At 37.4% G+C, this 20,339-nt stretch overlaps 1 protein-coding gene across 1 annotated transcript in view; it reads left to right on the top strand.

Moving 5' to 3' along the window:
* Positions 1-217: 217 nt before the first annotated feature.
* The window catches only part of rargb (retinoic acid receptor, gamma b), a 45,670-nt gene continuing 25,548 nt past the window's right edge, over positions 218-20,339 (top strand). The window contains exons 1-2 of the mRNA XM_058792323.1: positions 218-295; positions 12,163-12,552. Of these exons, the coding sequence (XP_058648306.1) occupies positions 12,396-12,552 (157 nt within the window). The 5' untranslated portion in view covers positions 218-295; positions 12,163-12,395. The remainder of the gene's footprint in view (positions 296-12,162; positions 12,553-20,339) is intronic.

The following is a 20,339-nucleotide window of genomic DNA, read 5'->3' as shown; positions in this document are numbered from 1 at the left end:
GCAACAAGTAGTCGACAACAACAGGGGAACACTTTACTGTACGCAAAACTACAATGGCTGGAAAGAAGACATGCATGGCAGAGAAAGTTTGATTGAAAGAGGGAGGGCAAGAATGCAAGAGAGCGAATGAGGAGGTAGAGTGAGTGGTGGTGGAGGGGGGAGCGAAAGAGAAAAGGCGGAATGCAACAGGCTTCTTTATTCACACGGAGAAACACATCTGACTTATACAAGTCAACCGAGCTGCTCTCGTTCGCTCAGTTCAAGCTTCCCTCCAGACCTTCAATCACCATATCAGGTAAGTCTGATCTCCACCATGCTTTTAGAAAGTTTCAGAGTTTTATTTTCATTTACAGCTTTTCACCCTAGAATAAAGCCCTACTCATGAAAACGAAAGAGACAGTGAATGTGAAAGACATGTTAGAGCAAGAATAAATGTGTGTTGTACAGGTAATTCCTGCATACAGATCTGTGTGTATGCGTTTGACATTGAACTTAAGTTAGTGATATTGAAAGAAAAGAGTCTTTCAGTGACTGTTTTCATGAATTTGCCTGGAATGTGCGCCTCTAAAGTTTTTTGTGTGCCATGAAGTGCGGCTGAATGAGTTGAACTGGCAGCTGTCAGCAGAAAACGTCTTATCAAGATCCTCATGTTCAGACATTGATGAAATCAACAGAATCGGCCTCAACCTGCTGCTAGGAAATGACAAAATTTCACCGATACACCAACCAATGCAATTTGGGGTTCGCTACTATATAATGCATTATATATAACATTCAGATGTTCTGATGAAACTTTATTTTATGACAGGATTATTATGAAATTTGATTTGGGTGTATTTTTTTCAACTTTTCTGCAGTCATGAGGTGACTTGTTTACATGGTGTTTCACTGAACAAGTGGTAGGGTTTTGAGGAAGAATTTCAAAAATTCTGGTCAGAAAATATCTGAAGACATGAAAATCTGTTGCTAGTGTAAAATAAATTGTGTCATCTGGTCAAAAATCAAACCAAGAGCTGTTCGTCTCTTCTAAATGTGTCAAATGCTTGCTTAACCTTTACACATACTGACTATATCCACTAGAGTACAATAGGCTTCTGATGAATGTCATGTTTCGATTTGACTGTAGCCGTAATGACGCAATATTCCCAATCATACTCACGCATGCACAGATAGATTCATGTCTAAATCTTCTGGGTAGTTGCTATAAGAAAACATGGTTATTTTTCCCTTTCTTTGCTTGATGTCCTTTTAAACAAAAGAGCAGCACAGGAGCAAATTGTAGTCATTAGGGTTGTTATTATTTTTATTATTAGATGCATTAATATCACAAGTGCACAGGTGAGAGCTTGTCAATAGCTTTGCTTAAGGTTATGTAAACACCTTAAACACGTAATTATCCAAATACAATGGAAATATTAAAATCAGCTGTTTTGAATATCGTGAGTGGTAAAATGTTTGTGTTGAGATTGCTCTTGCTTCCTTACTGGAAATGTGTTGTGTGTTTGTACAGAGAGGTCAGGAAAGAGCTACTCCATACCCGTTCATTCAGACGACCTCCCAATGGAAAGATCAGAATTGAGATCACTTTTAATCATTTCTCCTAAACAAAGAGATAAATAAGGAGTTTTAGAAGAGACCTCCAAAATGTCTAAACCTTTTTTAGCTATGTTGTCCTCATATCTCTGTAGTCTTACTGTATGTCGAGAATTGTCTTGTTTGCATCTATTTTTTATTTATTTATGTATTTGTTTCCAAGGAATTTGTTTGAATGAATAATAATACATGATTGTGATCTCCAGTAAATGTCCCAAGTTTTGAAACAGCAACCTCTGATTAGTGAATTTTCCCCCTAGGCTCTTAAAAATTAAGATGGCGATTCAGTGGCGGACAGGTTTTACATCCGAGAACTTTGTACGTTCCACTTTTTATTCTTTAGAAAATCATCTATTTGCTGCTGCTGTAAAGAGGCCAGTAACAACACTGATTTGAAGAACCGAACATCCTAATAAATTGTATTTTTTAAAGTGTGGAGTAAACATCATATCATGTACCACCCACATATTTAATGATCTCCAAAAGCATGAAGTAGTTTTTTCTTGTCATGGCCTGTTGCGCTGTGTGCAGCCATAGCTTTCATGGGTGTTCATCAGCATTTATTTGGCTAACACACACTTTCATTAGTTATGTATATATTTAGACCTGCTCAAAAAAAAAAAAAACCTGAACAAAACCTTTGTTGACCACAGGCCACAAACGATATACAATATTAACAAGTGTTAACATGGCATACAGTACGTACACTAAAAATATTCAAGTTAAAGAGTTGGTGAAGCAAACTCATCAAAATGCCATAAATTGCAATAAAACTGGTGTTAGCTAACACCAACTAGGCTTTTTCATTCTACAGTATAATAACAATAATTGTAGTTACTATGGTGATTATGCAGACACAAGGTCAACATAAACAATGGTCTTTCAAAGATAGAGGTTTGCTTGTGTGCTGTTCTGTGTGTGTGCATGCATCTGGTTTATGAAAACTCTTTAGGCTTGTATACGTCATTAGCTTAAATGTGTGGATATTTTTCCTAAAAATAATTATTTACATTGTGATTTAAGTTAAAAGTCATGCCCTGAAACCATCATCATATGGCTGAGCTGAGATTAAATGCATCCATGTTCATAAATAAAAACCATCAATCCTGATCGACAGAGCAATTGTTCGCAGCATGGAAATGATTTATACTGATAAACACACCTTAAAATAGTTTGTAAACTGAATGGCTCTTTTAAATGGTGTTCATGAGGTGCACAAGCACAATAATTAGGGCATGCATGTGTGATTTATAGCTCATCAGTCAATCTGTCAGTGTGATGTCTTGAGCTTGGCTCGTCTCACCAGTCAGGCTGCCGTTGTTCGTCTGCACTTTAAACGCATTGCTCATGTTTGCACCGGTGCAGTGTTTGTGCGTGATTGACAGAGAGAAAGCGAGAGAGCGCTCTCTATTTAAACACTTTAACTGCACCTCCCTTCATTTCTTATTGTTCTCAGCTTTTTGTGAATGACAGTTCCTTCAGGCAGAGAACGCTGTCTGCCTCTCGACTTCTCACCGTCTCTGCTTGTCTTTCAACTCTGAGCTGCTTCCATCAACCCCTTTCTTTTACTTCTGTCCCTGTCACATAAGACACACATTTACCTATAGTTATCTAAATCAGCAGCATAGGCATCCATTGTTTTTTATATATAATATATATAAACAAGTAATTACCCTAACCTGACTCATATACCCCAGCCCATTTTTATAAAATAATAAAATGAAAACACTATGTATGACGGAAATAATGAAAATTACGTATTACCAGACTGAGCTACCTTCTGCAGCCAATTTGTTTCACACCTGACAGAGGAAACTGAGCAGGTAATACAATAGTGAAGTTCACTGCAGATGGTATAATTCATGGAAAGGAGCTACATAATTCATGCAGAAGTTGCATAGAAGTGTTCTCCATATGTGCTGGCAGTCTGCACCAGGCCCGTGTTAATACTTTACTGCTGCCGCATCCGTAGTGCATTTAGATTGATTATTTGTGAGAAAGATGGTGAGAAATAGAGAAAAGGAAACATACAAAAGTTGGTGGAGATGCCAAAAAAAGAACAAAGGGAGTGACTCAAAGCATTTGGAATTTTAAAAACAGTTTACATGTGGCTTATTAGAGAAACGTGTTGGGTTGAGACATAACAGATGATATGCTTATGAGGTAAAAACTGTCCTGACGTTCTCGTTTTTTCAAAACTATATATTTATATGAAGCAATTAAAACTTTTAAATTACAGAGCAGGAGCTTAGTGCATCTAACTCAACCATGATCCACAGCAGTAGACAAAGATGTAATTTAGCTCACTATGTGTTGAGTGCGTGTTAGTACCTGGCCACAATCTCAATTAGACACGACCTCTGATCCACACTCGTTGCTCCAGGCACTAAAAGGTGACTACAGCCGGGACCTTTCAACTATTGGGGTCAACCAACAGAATCTGGTCAATATAACGGCACCATTGTGTAGTTCGTAGTCAAAGAAGTTGTCATCTGTGTCAGAAATTGCTATAATACAAGCAATTTAACTCATTTTATAATGCTGAATAATCATTCAAAGATCTGGATGTGGATTGTGCATTTAAGAATTGAAATAGGCCTCTGGTCTTGCTCTTAAGTGAGAAATTTTATTATGGAAGAACACAAATGAAGATGTGAATGCTTGGCTGGCGCTTTGCAAGTACAGAGTACCATTCTACATAATGTGCATTAACAAATAGAAACAAAAATGAGTACTCAGATTTGGCTTAGTTACTTTACAGTGTTATTACATGAATAACAGTTGCACTGTGTACTTATAATGTACTTACCTAAGAAAGTATTGGGTAATATAAGGTAAGGGTTAATGTTAAGTTCAGGTTTACTACCTAGTTGTTACACAGTTATTGTAATTACTATAATAAGTACATAGTATGCACATGTGGAACAGGACTGTAAAATAAAGTGCTGCCTACTTACACATAAGCGACTTACACATTTTTAAAGTTGACAGTAGTTGCCCTGAAAGAGCAAACTGAATGTAGAAGACAGGTAATCTTAATACCTATTGAAGCACCCCTTGTAGCAAAGCCAGAAGCATGTGTATTTACATACTTTTGAAGAGTGCGTTTCAGGTCTTAAAGGTCCATTTATTCACTATCATATTTTTCCCAACCTGTATGACTTTATTTTTCTTCTGTTGTTTTCTTCTGTTTATTTTTTATGCTTTTGTGTACAAAAGATGATACTTGAAAGAATTTTTGTGCTCATTGAATGTTCATTAACTTGGACCCTGTTAACTTTCAGTGAAAAGGCGAAAAAACACTTTTTATAGTAACGACATGAGGTAAATAATGACAGAATTTTAAATATTTGGTTGGACTATGATTTTGATGAGTGTGTTCACTGTACCAGGACTTAAAAAAAGAGCTCCTTACTGGTGTCAACTAACTGTATACAATATTGAGGCCATTCAGAATATTTACGAATATTCTGACCACTTTTTACTACACAGCCAACGACATAATGACGTTCATAAATTGAAGTTATTGTGCACCAACAGCGACCGCACTCATAAAAATATTTTGGAGGGAGGGAAGACTTGTGCTCCAGTTTATTAGGGGATGGAAACTTAAGCCATTGCCTGCATCTGTATGTTTTATTTTGCTTTAAGTTTGGAGCGTCAAGTGTAAAATTTAAAGCTTTAAAGTGTACGCATGCTGTGAATAGAGTCTAAAATGTGCGTGCACATGTGTGAACATTCATGAGCTGTCTCACACCTGTGTGCATGGACATTTAAATGCGCTGGTTCCGTGACACATGCACGCTTGCGTACAATAATGGCCATCTGTATTTGCTGAGCCCGTAGGCATGCATGTGAAAATCACTGCCTTGCATATGTGTGTTAATATGTCTGTGTTTTAATGCACCACATCCTTTGGTTTGAAGTTCACAACCTCCCTCAAGGCACCTTGATTTATGGCTCATATTTCAGCAACGTAATTATTCCTTCTTAGTTCATGTTTTTCCAGACGTGTTTTGCCTTTGCGGCTGTTCATCGTTTCTTTGGGGAACTGCAGGGCTCTTGTTGAAGGTGCCAAACCCCATTCATTAGCACGCATCAAAGACAAGCTCTCTCGAACCTGGAGCAAAGTCAGTTTTGTCACACATGGCCATGACCAGGTGCTGAGACAGACCTTTTTAAAATCCACGTTCAAAGTGACAAAGACCTTGTTTAGCATGAACAAATCATTTGGTGTTGAATTGTAGTGCCCAAGCAGCACTGTTCAAATCCAAAGAGAGCACTTCATGAATACAGAACTGTTCATTTACTGAGAAGTTTACTTTGATGAATTTATGCCATTCTGTGCCAGGGTATTACATATAGTGTTATAATGTCATAATATTGCCTCTCTTAGAAAATATTCCACAGAAGGTAAATTAGCACATGCAGTTTATGGGTTTATGAGTCTATGGCAGATTGTGTGTTTTGTTGGCCAGGAAAACTATTAAAATTTTCTCCCCACTCTTTCATTACGCACTAGATTTGTCTGACCGAGTCCACAATGTCATTTTTACTGCTAATTGGATGTTCCTACACAAAGTCATAAATTAAGGTGTTTCTATAAGGACTTTAGAGCAATTAACAGTCAGTAAAACGGGTTCTGCATTGTGTAGTTTTTGGTTTGTATTCAAAGAGCGTGTCACTGTTATGACAACATTTTAATCTCATTCGGCTCAGTAGACTTAAAGCTGAAGTGTGTCATTTCTGTGCCAACAGTGTCACCACATGCAACTGCATGCACACTGTAAAATACAAAAATCCATAAAATTTACGGTAAAAAAACGGCAGCTGTGGTTGCTGGAATTCTACCATAAATAATACTGTAGCAACATTTTAGGTTTTACGGTTTTAACTTAAATTTACAGTCAAATACCGTAATTTCATTAACTGATATAATGTTAATATACCAACCTATTGAAGTACTGAAATCTGTTTTGTACCTTTGAAATACACCGATAACCACCAAATGCATGGTGGTGGTGATGAGAAAGTCACATGATGAACCAAAGCCCATCACAGACAGCTTTTAAATAATAACATATATAGATAGTGCACAGTGTCCTTCACACAAACACTAAACACCATCACGGTGAGATTCAATTGAAATTTGCAATAAACATTACTTTAACAACATTAGATGTAACATACAACCCTAATAAACATAACTGATAAGAAAAAAACTAAGAAGAAACAGTTATTTCAAAGAAAAAACATCAAATTCAAACAAAATTTGAAATGCAATGCAGGGAATTCTGGGAACGTCAATTTACAGTTTTTACCTGTAAATTTTATATTCTTTTTCACTTCCAAAAACGGTATTTCACCGTAAAATTGTCTGAAATGTCTATTACAGTTTTTCACTGTATATATTAGGGGAACTTACCGTTAACCATTTAACAGGTTTTTACTGTAGCATTTTCACAGTTTTTTACAGTTAAAATTACGATCATTTTTTACAGTGCACGCATAAATAAAATAATGATTTTCACACAAGTTTCCTGGACATTCCCCATGTCTGCCATTGGTCAGCCAAACAGAAAGTCCCGTCTCAAATTCACACATTGTGTTGAGCCTGCGTTGCTGTGTTGAACTGGTTAGGATGCGCAAACAAATAGACAGAGTTTGATAGATCCACAGTTTTCAGGATGGCAACCACCCAATAGAGGGGTTTTCAAAAAACAAAATATTCACAAAAATCCGTTTACCACAAAAGAGGAAATTTATAATTTAATCCCAAAACAACTTCAGCCATAAAAACGGGCTCACTGGATATTACACTCACCGTTGGTCATTTAGATACTCCTATCCAAAGTGGCTTACAAATGAACATCACAAGCACTTCTCATGCCAGCAATATTAACATATGGCAATGCCACGTTTCAGAAGTAGTAGTAGTAAAGAAAGCAGAAAGAAGGGTAGTAAACCTGATAAGATAAAGTAGCCTATTTTCTTCAGGACTGCAAACACAAGGAGAATAAATAGGGAGCAAATTAGGAGGATAACAATGGAAACACAGGTGGGGCAAATAAACCAATAATCAAGTAACAAGAGGGGTGGGGTCAAGACAATAGACATGAGAGCACATGGCACATAGAACCAAACAAGACAAGCCATGTGCTCACACAAAACAAAAACACAAGCACATGGTCAGCAAAAGAAAATCACTAGCCATGTGCAAAACAGGACATGAACACGTAGCTAATGAGGAGGATCATAAGCTGCGTGTTCTCACAAAACATGAAAGCACGCAGCCAGTGAAAAACACAAGCTGCGTGCCACACAGAACAAGACAAAACAAGAAAAAGCACGCAGCCGGAAAATGAGCTGCATGCAACAAAACAAGACAACGGAAAAGCACACGGCCGAACAAAACACAACCCACACGGACAGAGGAGCGCACGGCCCAAGCGAACTCGAGACCCCATGCTCCCAAAGCAAGACCAAACCTGGAGCGTGAGTGTCCAAACCCCGACACGAAACCCAAACAGAACCTGAACAAGACGTGAGTGCCGGGATCCAAACACCACGCTCCAACATGAAACAAAGAATGCAGACGAGAGAGCGCGCGGCTCGAGCACACTCAAAGCTGCTCGCTCACAAGAAAACCAGACAAGAGGGGAGTGTCAGGGCTCTGTCACAAAAACCATGAATAAACTAGACCGAAGTGACAGTTTTGGCTAAATACTACCGAGTGGCAGATCAGTTTTTGCACCTCAAAACAATAAAAATGTATTTGTTTATTCTTGTTTATTTGCTGTCTTATGGGTGATATGTATGTGTGGGTGTGTGGGAGCGTGCACCCTATCAGTTTTATTTCCCGTTTTTAAATTTTAATAAATAAATAATAAATAATAAACTTTTGTGTAACAGAAACGTTTTATACATTTTAAAGGTTTTTGGTGGACCCATAGATAGATAATCTTTAGTGTTAGGAGTGTAGATATGAGGAGACCAAGTTGTTGACTAAACTATTGGTGAAAAAGAGTGGCTTGAATCTAGTTCACACAACTTTGTGGTGCTGCAAAGGACCTTTGAAGAACCTTTATTTCTAATACTGAAGTGGACATCTTATATTCCAAATGTTTAGGAACATTAATTGAAAGGCGATGAGATCCGTTAATTACTTAGAAACATGACCTTCAGCATTGACTGTGTTTATGTTGCCTTTGTGTTACCTACATGAGATAAATATTTCCCAATATTGCATCATAGAAAGTTTGTGGGCATTACCTCATTACCTCCTCTCTTTATACCCCCTCCCTCTTTTCACGCTGGTAAATGAGAGCAGACCCAGACCAGGCAAACCCTGCCAGGCGGCCCGTCCTATAAATGCAGTATTGAGGCAAGGCACACAGGCGCTTTTGTTGACAGTGTGAAGGTGTGCACCCTGCGGAGGGCCACAGGAGAGAGCAGACCTTACAGCCCTGCAGCATGTGTCCATCTGGAGGCTAGGGACATGGGTTAGATGAAGGAATCATAGAAACTAGATGCTAAACATGGCGAATGAACCTCAAAGAATGAATTCATTTGGTGAAATGTAGCATTACATCACTTGCTCACCAGTGGATCCTCTGCAGTGAATGGGTGCCGTCAGAATGAGAGTTCAAACAGCTGATAAAAACATCACAATAATCCACACCACTCCAGTCCATCAGTTGACGGGGTTTGGGGAGCTGCATGTTTGTAAGAAACAAATCCATCATTAAGACGTTTTAATTTCAAACCACCATGTCCGACTAAAATACCGCAATAACATTTCCTCCAGTGAAAAGGACATCTCATCTGAAAACAGTTTTTGACAAATATGTGGGTGGATTTTGATGTGACAATAGGGGATGGCCTTTTTTCACTGGAGCAAAAGTTATTATGGATTATGGGATACATGCAGCTTTTCATTGCATTAATTGGATTACTTTTGTGGACTTTTGTGATGGTTTCACCAGCTGTTCGGACTCTCATTCTGATGGCACTGATTCGCTGCATTGATCCATTGGTGAGACAATGATGTAATGCCAAATTCTTTGGAGATGATTAACATTTTTGGGTGAACAATTTCTTTAATAGTTGGTTGGAAAATGGCTTAACGAAGGGGCTAAAAATACTTTGGATAAACGTAATTAAGTTTAGAGGTTGGTTATGGTTATGATATAACACATAAAATTAGTTTAATATAAAATCAACAAAGGTCCCACCATTTTATTCTATAAAAACAAATGTGCATAAAATTGGTAACGTCTTCTTCAAATGCTATTTAAAAGAATGTATATATTATATGTATGACCATATTAATACTGTATATGGTACGCTCTTGGGTGAATGCTGGGTACACTTTGCTTACAAGTCATTAACCCGTATAGGCAGTTCTCCTGTATAACTGTTTGTTATTTCACCATTTTACTGGGTAAAATAAAACCATTGCTTTTTATATGCTGCAAGACCTCATTCACCCCTATCACACACACACACACACACACCAGACTTCTCCTTATGCCCAATGTGTGTCTAATTAATGAGCAACTACTGCACAATAGAGGAATGTTTCATTCCTGGCTTTGCATTTTCCACTTTTGTTTACTCTTTCGTTCTTATTTTGATCACTTTTTACTTCTAAGTACTTAATAATGATTCTGTTTGATTTTCTGTACTCTTCATACATTTCCGTGCAAAGTCCTATAACTTTTCTTTTCTTTTCTTTTCTTTTCTTTTCTTTTCTTTTCTTTTCTTTTCTTTTCAACCTTGCATTTTTCAGTTTTTTTTCCCTAAAACACATCTTCATTGTTTTCTTTCATCCTGTTCTGATTTTTTTTTTTTTTTTTTGATTGTACTTCTCATTGCTTTGTTGAAAACATCTTGAAAACTGTCATCTTGAATGAGATGAAGAAACCGCTGAAGACGAAAACATGTCAAGAAGGGGGATTTTCAAAGGACAGCGAGTCAAAGAGGGAGGGATGAAGAAAATATAAGAAATTCAGTTCTGGGGAATTTGGGGATTTAATAAATAAAATAAAATAAAATAGGTATAAAAAAGGTCATATACATGACAGTCAGTAAGTACACAGGGCAGTGAGTATCTGAATGTAGTTCAGTGTTTGTGTGTGCATGATCAGAGCGGGATTGATTGTTGATGCTTTCTGAAGCATGGCCATTCTGCACAGTCCTCACATGTGGAACAGTTTACTGCAGCCCTGCTCCAAATGAACATAGCCTTACAGAGCAACAGACAGCAATTAAAAGAAAGAACCAGGCAAAGAGACAGACAAAGATAGAGAGAGAATTATCCACTTACAAGTAGATTAAAAGGAGTGAACTTTATAAATCATCTCTTAATTCAAACCTAAAATGCAAAAGGTACCAGGTGATGTACCTGTGAAAATAAAAACAATAGATGTCAATGTAAACTCCTTACTATATACATTTAAAATGTGAAAAACTTTGACAGTAAACATGATTCTTTAAAAAATGCAATCCATTACAGTCATGTGTGTCGGTTAAGAAAACTTGTATTTGTAATCTGTATGAAGATATGGAAAGTCAGCTTCACCATTTATGGTTTTGTGCTCTGGAACTTTCCATCAAGTCCTGATGGAGGCAGAAGGAGGGGGTTAGCCAGCGCTGGGTGCCCTCCACCCTGGGCATGTGGCAGTAGAACAGAGGCAGCTTTATTGAGCTGTGTCTCTGATTTAAATCATATGGCATTGCCTGGAATCACTTCATGGCTTGGAGGCCGTTCAAATGAATGCCCCAACAAGAGACTCACTCTATTTCTCCCCCTCATTTCATCTGTTTGTTGGCTCGCAATTTCTTTCACAGTGGTTCTCACTAAAGCAGATGGCCTCATGCCTGTTTGATTATGATGCTGTGTCTTTTATATCTCAGATGTCTTCGAGGTGAAATTTCTTACCTCAAGAAATTAGGCACCCAAAATGATTAGAACTCAAAGTTCCAGTGGTTTCTTGTCACTACGTGAATTGTGACAACTGATTTGTCGGACCTGGCTAAGCTGTTCACCAATTCAGCGTCGATTATTTGTAAAAAGATCTTTGTTCAGACAGGCAGCATTTTTTTTTTTTTTTTGGCTTATCCGGCTCAAACCCATTTAGTTGTTTACAGACCTAACAGCAGAAAACCACATGAAATCTGGCTTTTACAAACCCAGTCCAAACCACATTCATATGTGGTCTGAAATCAGATTGCAATTTCAGGTTCTTGGAAATGTGTGTGTTTCAGTCTGAATGGTCAGATCTGATTTTGTTTTCTGTTTTTTTTTTTTTTCCCCAGACATAATTTACATTGCAACATTAAATGTAACATTTACTTAGTGCGTAAAGACTGAGCAAAAAAATAAGTAAATTAAGGCACAACTGTAGATGGTATATTTTATGGAAAAAATTATATTTGATCTCATATAGCTGTTAGATGTAGACAGTTCAATTTCTGCATTCTTCTTCTTCTATTAAGTGTTGTTAATAGTGCATGGGGTCAAAATATGTTTTAAATGCAATGTTTTCCTCTTGTGTTTTTCTGCAGGCATCTGTTGGATTATTGTGCATCAATTCTGGATCACTTGCTGAGATCATCTTCCATTCAGATCAGTGCTGCACAAATGTTTATAATGGATTTACGATTACTGCACACAGCTTAGTAAGAGAATTCCTTTTATAAAAAGTGTCGGAGTGAAGAGATAGAGAAGTGCAAATTTACCATCTCAACGAAGGGACCACAGGACAGTCTTTGGACACTGGAGGACCGCCATCATCAAAATGGCAACCAATAGGGAGAGGTCTATGAGTCATATGACAGGGTTCTACCCCTTTGCCTTCAGTTCAATGCGAAACCACTCCCCCTTCGATCTTCTGGCCAATGGCAGCCTATTTGGACGATTTGGAGCTGACCTTCCCAAAGAGATGGCAGCTCTGTGTAAGTAGCAGAATAATTTCATTTTCTGAATAAAACTGGAGCTAATAGTGTGTTCTTTTCTTATGTTGCCCTTACGTTTTTTTTTTTTTTACAGTAATATTGTGAAATATTATTACAATTGAAAATAACTGTTTTCTATTTGTTATAAATATTATATATGTACTTTATTCCTGATGGCAAAGAAAAAAAAAACTGCTTTAAATCATAGGAATAAATAACATTTTACATTATACATTATATTCACATATAAAACAGTTATTTTAAATTGTGATAATAATTCACAATTTAACTGTTTTTATTGTATTTTTGTTCAAATAAAAGTGCATAAAGAGACTTCTTTCAAAAACATAAAAAAAATTGTGTAAATATGTACAGTGTATCTACACAATTAAATTATGAAAATATTATTTTGTTAAAAGGAAGAGCAAAATAAATGAAGCTAATATAGAAGATTCCATCAGTAAAGCATGCTTTGAGTTTGTTCAGTTTTGTGTGCTAGTGTGATTCAGGGTTTGTTCTTGATGTCGGCGTGTTCAGACACGCACATCCACTGTATCAAACAGACCACATGTCAGTCACCACCTCCTGGAATAATCCTGCTGAAGCACACACACACACACACACACACACACACACACAAACAAAGAAAGGCAAATTCAAATCCTTTGCACCCTGAAGAATGCATATAAACACAAATGTCCATTTATAGCCAGAAAAGAGTGAAAGAGGAGAACACAACTTTCAGCAAACTGAAGAAAGATTACATTTCAATGCAAAAAAAAAAAAAAAAAAAGTCACATAGCGGTCACAAGATGTTTGATGTATGATACCTGGGATGCTGCTTTGTATTTTGTCTTCCTGAGAGATAAAAAGTAGTAAAAGTAAAATAGTTGTGTCAACAGGGCTATAACTATCCAGTGATTATCTCATTATGTGGTGCCTTCATACACAGACGCTCCATTAGCTCCATTTAATAAGAGATAACATCTACCCATCCTTCAGTCTATCCTTTCTTCGTTCAGAGTGGGAACATACAGAAGGAGAGACAGAGAGGCAGATGGGCTAGACGGTCGAGACAGTCTGTTTCTTTAAATAGCTGATCATTCAATTGTTTTCATCGTAAACAACAGCCTTCACCCTGTCCTACTCTTAAAATAATGCATAAAAAAAAGTGACATATAATGCACGTGACACATAATGCAACAATGCACAAAATCCAGGTTGAGTAGGTAAAAGCATTTTGGGCTAAAGGTTGTCCAGTGGGTCTTTGCAGCATCTTAGCTTCAGTAAAACAAGTCAGTAATTTTCTTGTTAAGAACCGTATTATATATATATACCACATCCATAATATAACCATATTATATCATGGGTTCTGGAGTCGAGCTATGTGGTTTTTTGGAGATTCAGAAAGTTCTTGATGTTTCATTATGGATATATATATAAAAATCCAATTTTCTGTAAAGATGTTAAGAAAGAGTTCAAAAGTATAGGTCATATCAGATTCATTCATGACTTTGGAAATTGAGTGCACTGTGGGAAATACTATTCCAGGCAGTGTGCTCTCATAGTATCATAGACAGCAAAAATAATAAGTAGGAAGAATGAATGATATAAATACTGAATACTGCAGAAATATTAAGAGTAATATGGTAAAACAAACATAATTTTAAGTAAAAAGCTTTGTAAATGTGATTAGTATGCAGTAAGCTTTATTATGCATATATTTACCTGCATATAAATGCAGCTTATGGTGGAAGTGTTAAGGTCAGTGGTTGAGAATACATCATGTTTGATCTGTTGAATATGTTTGCTGTTCTTTCTGCACTGGTGGCATAAAAACTGCTGAAGTGAACTGTTTTTGCTTAAGGACACCTTAAATACTCAACTATGTGTCTGCCAGCTCATGACTTCAGCGCTGAAACATTATTCAGCCTCAGTACTGACAGCAACTCTATTAACTGTACATAAAAGACCACTTTACTTTTTTATTAGATTCAGATTTAACATCCTGAGATGTTAGACAAATTCTGAGTAAAATCTAGTACACTTTGCATGCTTTTTCTCTGCACCTAAAACCTGTGACTTCTGTACGGCTAAAACTTAAAATTTGACATTCACCAAATATAAAATAGAGTAGCTGAAATACACAATATAACAAATATGGAAATATAACATTTAATATTTGTATATTTTAAATGTTGAATTTGGAGTGCAAAATATTGCGTAACATTTTAAATATCATATTTTTTTTAAATATAAATCTATTCAAAATTATTTAAAGTAATAGTTCACCCAAAAATGTAAAAGTACTCACCCTCAGGCCATCCAAGATGTTCCGTAGATGAGTTTATTTCTTCATGGGAACAGATTTAGAGAAATGTGTCATTCCATCACTTGCTCAGGAATGGATCCTCTGCAGTGAATGGTCCATCAGTTAACATCTTTTGAAGTAAAAAGCTGCGTGTTTGATCCATCATTCAGACTTTTTAAACTTCAAACTGTTTCTGATCTCCAGTGAAAAAGCTGTCTCATCTGAATCAGAAGAGAAATATGCACAAATTAAGCACATTTTACAAGCAAAAACAGTCCAAAACAGCGCTAAACAAATATATTCATAAGCAATAGTTTGAAGTTAAAACATCTTAATGATAGATTTGTTTTTGTTTTGTTTTACAAACATGCAGCCTTTATCTTCACAAGACTTTGATTGAATTGATGGACTGGAGTGGTGTGGATTACTTGTGGATTGTTGTGATGTTTTATCTCATTCTGATGGCACTCATTCACTGCAGAGGATCCAATGGTGAAGTGATTAAATTCTGAATTTCTCCATTTTTTTTTTTTTTTTTTGTCAATGAACAAATTCCTTTTCATTTTAGGTGGCCTGAGAGTGAGTAAATACACAGCAAATTTTCATTTTTGGGTGAAATATTCCCTTAAAATACCAGTCACTCCTCTGTAGCTCTACTGCCCCCAAAGGACAAATGTGGTATATTAGTTTAATGACATCACTACTGTAGTTCACTTAGTTCATTAAGTCTCTCTCTCTCTCTCTCTCTCTCTCTCTCTGTGCAATCTCACATTCTCATTCAAACGGTAGTGTGTGCACAACATACATAAAATGGATTGCTTCTGTCATACAAAAAAAAAAAACAATCCTTTAACATACACCAACCCACACAGTCACTCATCTGCACATGAGGTTGGAAATCTGGAGGATCTTCTGGTTTCAGAAATGCAGAATGTGTGATGGAAAAAGAGGTAGCATTTGAAACAAATGGCACATTTTTCTTCTTTTAAGAGCGAGGCAGAGGATAGCCAAATGCAGAGGTTACTGCAGGACTGAGGCTGTGAAAGCACAAACTCCACATTGTGCCTCTTTATTTATTTATATAGAATTGGATTGGAATTTCTGGGGTTTGGCCCAATTCTTTAAACCACCAGTGGTGCGTGTGTGTTTGTGTGTGTGTGTGTGTGTGTGTGTGTGTGTGTGAGAGAGAGAGAGAGATTGGATTTTTTTATTTGTATTATTATTGTTTGCATGATGGAGGATTCTAGTAAAGTAATCTGAAATAAAAATTGTAAAGTTATAGAGGATATTTTTTAAAACTGTAAAACAAAAAAAGAAAAAAAAAAGAAAAAAGAAGAAAGATAGGCAGACAGACAGTGGGTGTTGATAGAGATCAGCCGGCCTCATGCTGCAGGGAAACTGTCCCATCACAAGTTAGCTGGCATGACTTACTGACATTAAAACAGGAGCGAGTCGTGCGCTTTTATGCCAGTACAATTTGTCAATCTGCTTGAACCTTTCTATTTGTTCATTTACAGGAATAGTTCAAAACTGAAAATTCCAACATCACTTAAAAATCTGAACATCATTTATAGACATTCTTTATGACTGACTTTCTTCTGTGGAACACAAAAGGAGATGTTTAGTGGAACATTTATGCTGCTCTTTTCCTGATCATATGAAATAATATGACCTGGATAGGTCTGTGTGATTAATCCAGTTTTGATTTAATTAATCATATTAATTCAATGATTATGAAACCACGATAATCCTGAAAACTTTAACATTTTTAATTTATGTATTGATTTATGATTATTATGATAATAATAATAATAATAATAATAATAATAATTATTATTATTATTATTATTGTTGTTATTATTATTATTTTTTTCTGACTGTTTACTTGTCCTCTATATTAGTTTCTGCTGTGGAAGCAAAACCTTATTTGAGCAACAAAGAATATACTTAATTTATTTACAACCCGAATTCCGGAAATGTTGGGACGTTTTTTAAATTTGAATAAAATGAAAACTAAAAGATTTTCAAATAACATGAGCCAATATTTTATTCACAATAGAACATAGAGAACATAACAAGTGTTTAAACTGAGAAATTTTACACTTTTATCCACTAAATGAGCTGGCAAAAGTTGGCACGGGGGCAACAAAGGGCTGAAAAAGCAAGCCATTTTGAAAAGATTCAGATTTTAGAACATCTAGCAACTAATTAAGTTAATTGACATCAGGTCTGTAACATGATTAGCTATAAAAGGGATGTCTTAGCGAGGCAGAGTCTCTCAGAAGTAAAGATGGGCAGAGGGTGAAAGAGTGCGTAAAAAGACTGTGGAATACTTTAAAAACAACGTTCCTCAACAACAAGTTGCAAAGGCTTTTCAAATCTCATCATCTACAGTACATAACATCATCAAAAGATTCAGAGAAACTGGAGAAATCTCTGTGCGTAAGGGACAAGGCCGCCTTTGTTAGATGCCCGTGGTCTTCAGGCCCTCAGACGGCACTGCATCACTCACTGGCATGATTCTGTCATTGGCATTACTAAATGGGCCCAGGAATACTTCCAGAAACCAGAAAGGGGTACATTTCTTGAAGTTATATCATATATTTCTATCATGACAGCTCTCGGAAGACTTTAGCATGGCAATGGATATGACAATGTTAATATATGTGGTCTTGGCGGATTAGATCTGCTATGCTGCTGCTGCTGCAAGCAAGTACAGGAGCTTGCTACTGCCAATACATATGCAGATATGGTGCTGTGAGTATTTAAGACATACTGCTGCTGCACAAATAGCATATCAAATAACCCCTAACAAAGCTGGAATGAGAAACAAAACAGCCAAAATGTGTATGCTGCTTTGAGCATGAAAACATACTGCTGCTATACAATAATATGCTTGAAATCATCCCCATAAGGCAGGAGAGAGATGAAATGATGAAGCCCCCTGTAAGGTTGAAAATAATCAAAGACTTCTGCTTTCCTGTCCCAAACCTATCTTGATTTTAGTCACATGGTCAAGGAAGGGAAAAAAGAAGATTGCAACTGTTGCTCTGTATCTTTTCTCTGCTGGAGCTCTCTTTTTGGGGCTCTGCCCTCTCTCCCTCTTTTGTTCCTCTCTCTATACCCCCATGTATTTTACATGCATGCTGGGTACAATTAACTGGTTATGTTTACCATCCTTCATCTATTTTCTAACCAATTCAAGTGTAACCATAACAAAATACTGTTATTAAACCATTTCAATTATAAATTATGTGCTAACTAGTCTTGATTCAAGGTTAATATTGAAGTGCTACCTATTGCAATACAATATAGTCACTTAATAGCAACGCTCTCCCACATATTTAACTATTCTAACTGTGCTTATTTCCATCGTTGGTATAAGTGGCAGTGGGTGATAAAAGACAAGAAATGTACAGTGTTATACCATCATGCTGATAATGTTTCTTTAGTCATTCGGCAATCCTACAGCCTGAACCACTGTAGGGAAACCACCCTTACACCCCCAAAAGAAGCAGATCTATTGCCAAGACATATGTACTGTTGCTGCTCTCAGAGTGTTTGCTAGTCTATGTGAGCCTGGGCCGGCTTTGCCAAATGGCTTAAAGGGTTCACCCAAAAATAAAAATCAGTCCATGTTTTACTCACTCTCGAGGCATCCTAGGTGTATATGACTTTCTTCTTTCAGATGAATTCAATCGGAATTATATTCAAAATTGTCCTGGCTCTTTCAAGCTCTATAATGACACAGGCGGGTGTTCAACAGATCAAAAGTAGTCAAATAAAGCGTGTGCACCCATATTAAAATGTGTATCACATTGCTCCGGGGGGTGAATAACTCCACTCCTCCGGCTGCGCTTCGTCCCTCCGGCTCTGTCAGGCTCCTCCTTCCCTTCTGCTCCTCCTCGGTCCTCTGTCGCTCCGGCTCCACCGTGGCCTTTCAGATCCCCGCCTCCGCATTGGTCGCCTGAGCCATCTGTTCCACCTCGGCCCTCCGGATCCTCCTTGTCATCCTGGCTCATTGGCTCATTGACTCTCTGTCTCCACCACCTGTTCTGCCGCCGTTGGTCGGTCCCCTGGAGTAGTCAGCCTTTCCTCCTCCACGGCTCCTCCCTCCATCAGCTCCACTCTGTCTGCCGGCCCCCTCCCGGGTGTCCGTCCTCCTCCCAAGCCTCCTACCTAGGTCCCACCCATCCTTCCCTCTGTTGTTTCTACGGCACGAAGATGCGCATTCTGGGAGGGGGGCGATATGTCAGGAATATGGACCTGTTTTGTTGTGTTTTCTCCCATGTGCTCCCCGTGACCCAGTTTTTCCCTCTCGTTGATTTGTCATTTGATTCACCTGTGTCTTGTAATTACCCCTTGTTAAGCCCTTTATTTATAGTGTTGTCTTCCTTGTTGTCTTATTTGTCTACTGATGGTGCTACGTGTTTCTCCTGCTTGCCCTGTGTTCCACCTTGGTTTGTTTATTAAAGACTGTTATTCCTGCAATGAAAACTCCTATATCTCTGAGTTCCTTGCCTCCTCGGAGTAGCACCGTGACAGCAACTATGCTGTAAAATTATTCACTACATTATCTGATTTTACTGTGCATACTGCTGCTGTTTATATTAATTGTGACCAAATTAATATTCACAACATTAGTGTATAGAAATGCTATGTATGCTGCTGCTGAAAAAAATAATATTGTCGAAAAACTGAACACATATGCAAGCTGCTGCTACTGCATGAAGAATTTTAATTGCTGTAAAGGGCTGGTTGATTGCAATTTCACTTTTTTAACGTTAGTTAGTGTGTAATGTTGCTGTTTGAGCATAAACAATATCTGCAAAGTTGCAGCGCTGAAAGTTCAATGCAAACAGAGATATCGTCTTTTAAAATTCTGGAAGTTTAATGCCTACCAAAACAGCTGGTAAGGGACTACAACGAACTACTTCCGGAGTCTGTTATGTCACGAACCCATATAAACCCCGCCCTCGGGAACATGTAAGGAAGGGGGCGAGGCCATGCTGTGCTGCTTTAGAGAAGAGGAAGAGAAAACTAGGGGTGCACGTAAAAATCTATTCATATATGAATCGCGATTCTGTCTTCTAACGATTCTAATGGATTCACAAGTTTCAAAATGAATGTTCTAATACTGTTCCTTGCGTCGCCCTGCTCTGCATCTCTGTCTCTCTCTCTCTCTCTCTCTCTCTCATTCAGATCGTCAGATCAGCTCCAACAAACTGTTCCAATTATACATTTTCACATAGCAATGAGAAGAGTTATACATGGACGTGTGTGCGGTTGCCATACTGTATTAAAGCTTTAATCAGAATAAAACCGTACATTAAAAGCTAACATAAGCAGTAGCATAATAACAGCGTATCTAAAAGTATGAGACAACAAAGTCAAGTCAAGTCAAGTCACCATTATTTATATAGCGCTTTTACAATACAGATTGTGTCAAAGCACTTAACAGTATCAAATTGGAGGA

Source organism: Onychostoma macrolepis, chromosome 11 (assembly GCF_012432095.1).
Source record: "Onychostoma macrolepis isolate SWU-2019 chromosome 11, ASM1243209v1, whole genome shotgun sequence".
NCBI classification, from domain to species: domain Eukaryota; kingdom Metazoa; phylum Chordata; class Actinopteri; order Cypriniformes; family Cyprinidae; genus Onychostoma; species Onychostoma macrolepis.
Note: the sequence above shows the minus strand (reverse complement) of the source record. Positions and strands in the feature narration are given on the sequence as shown.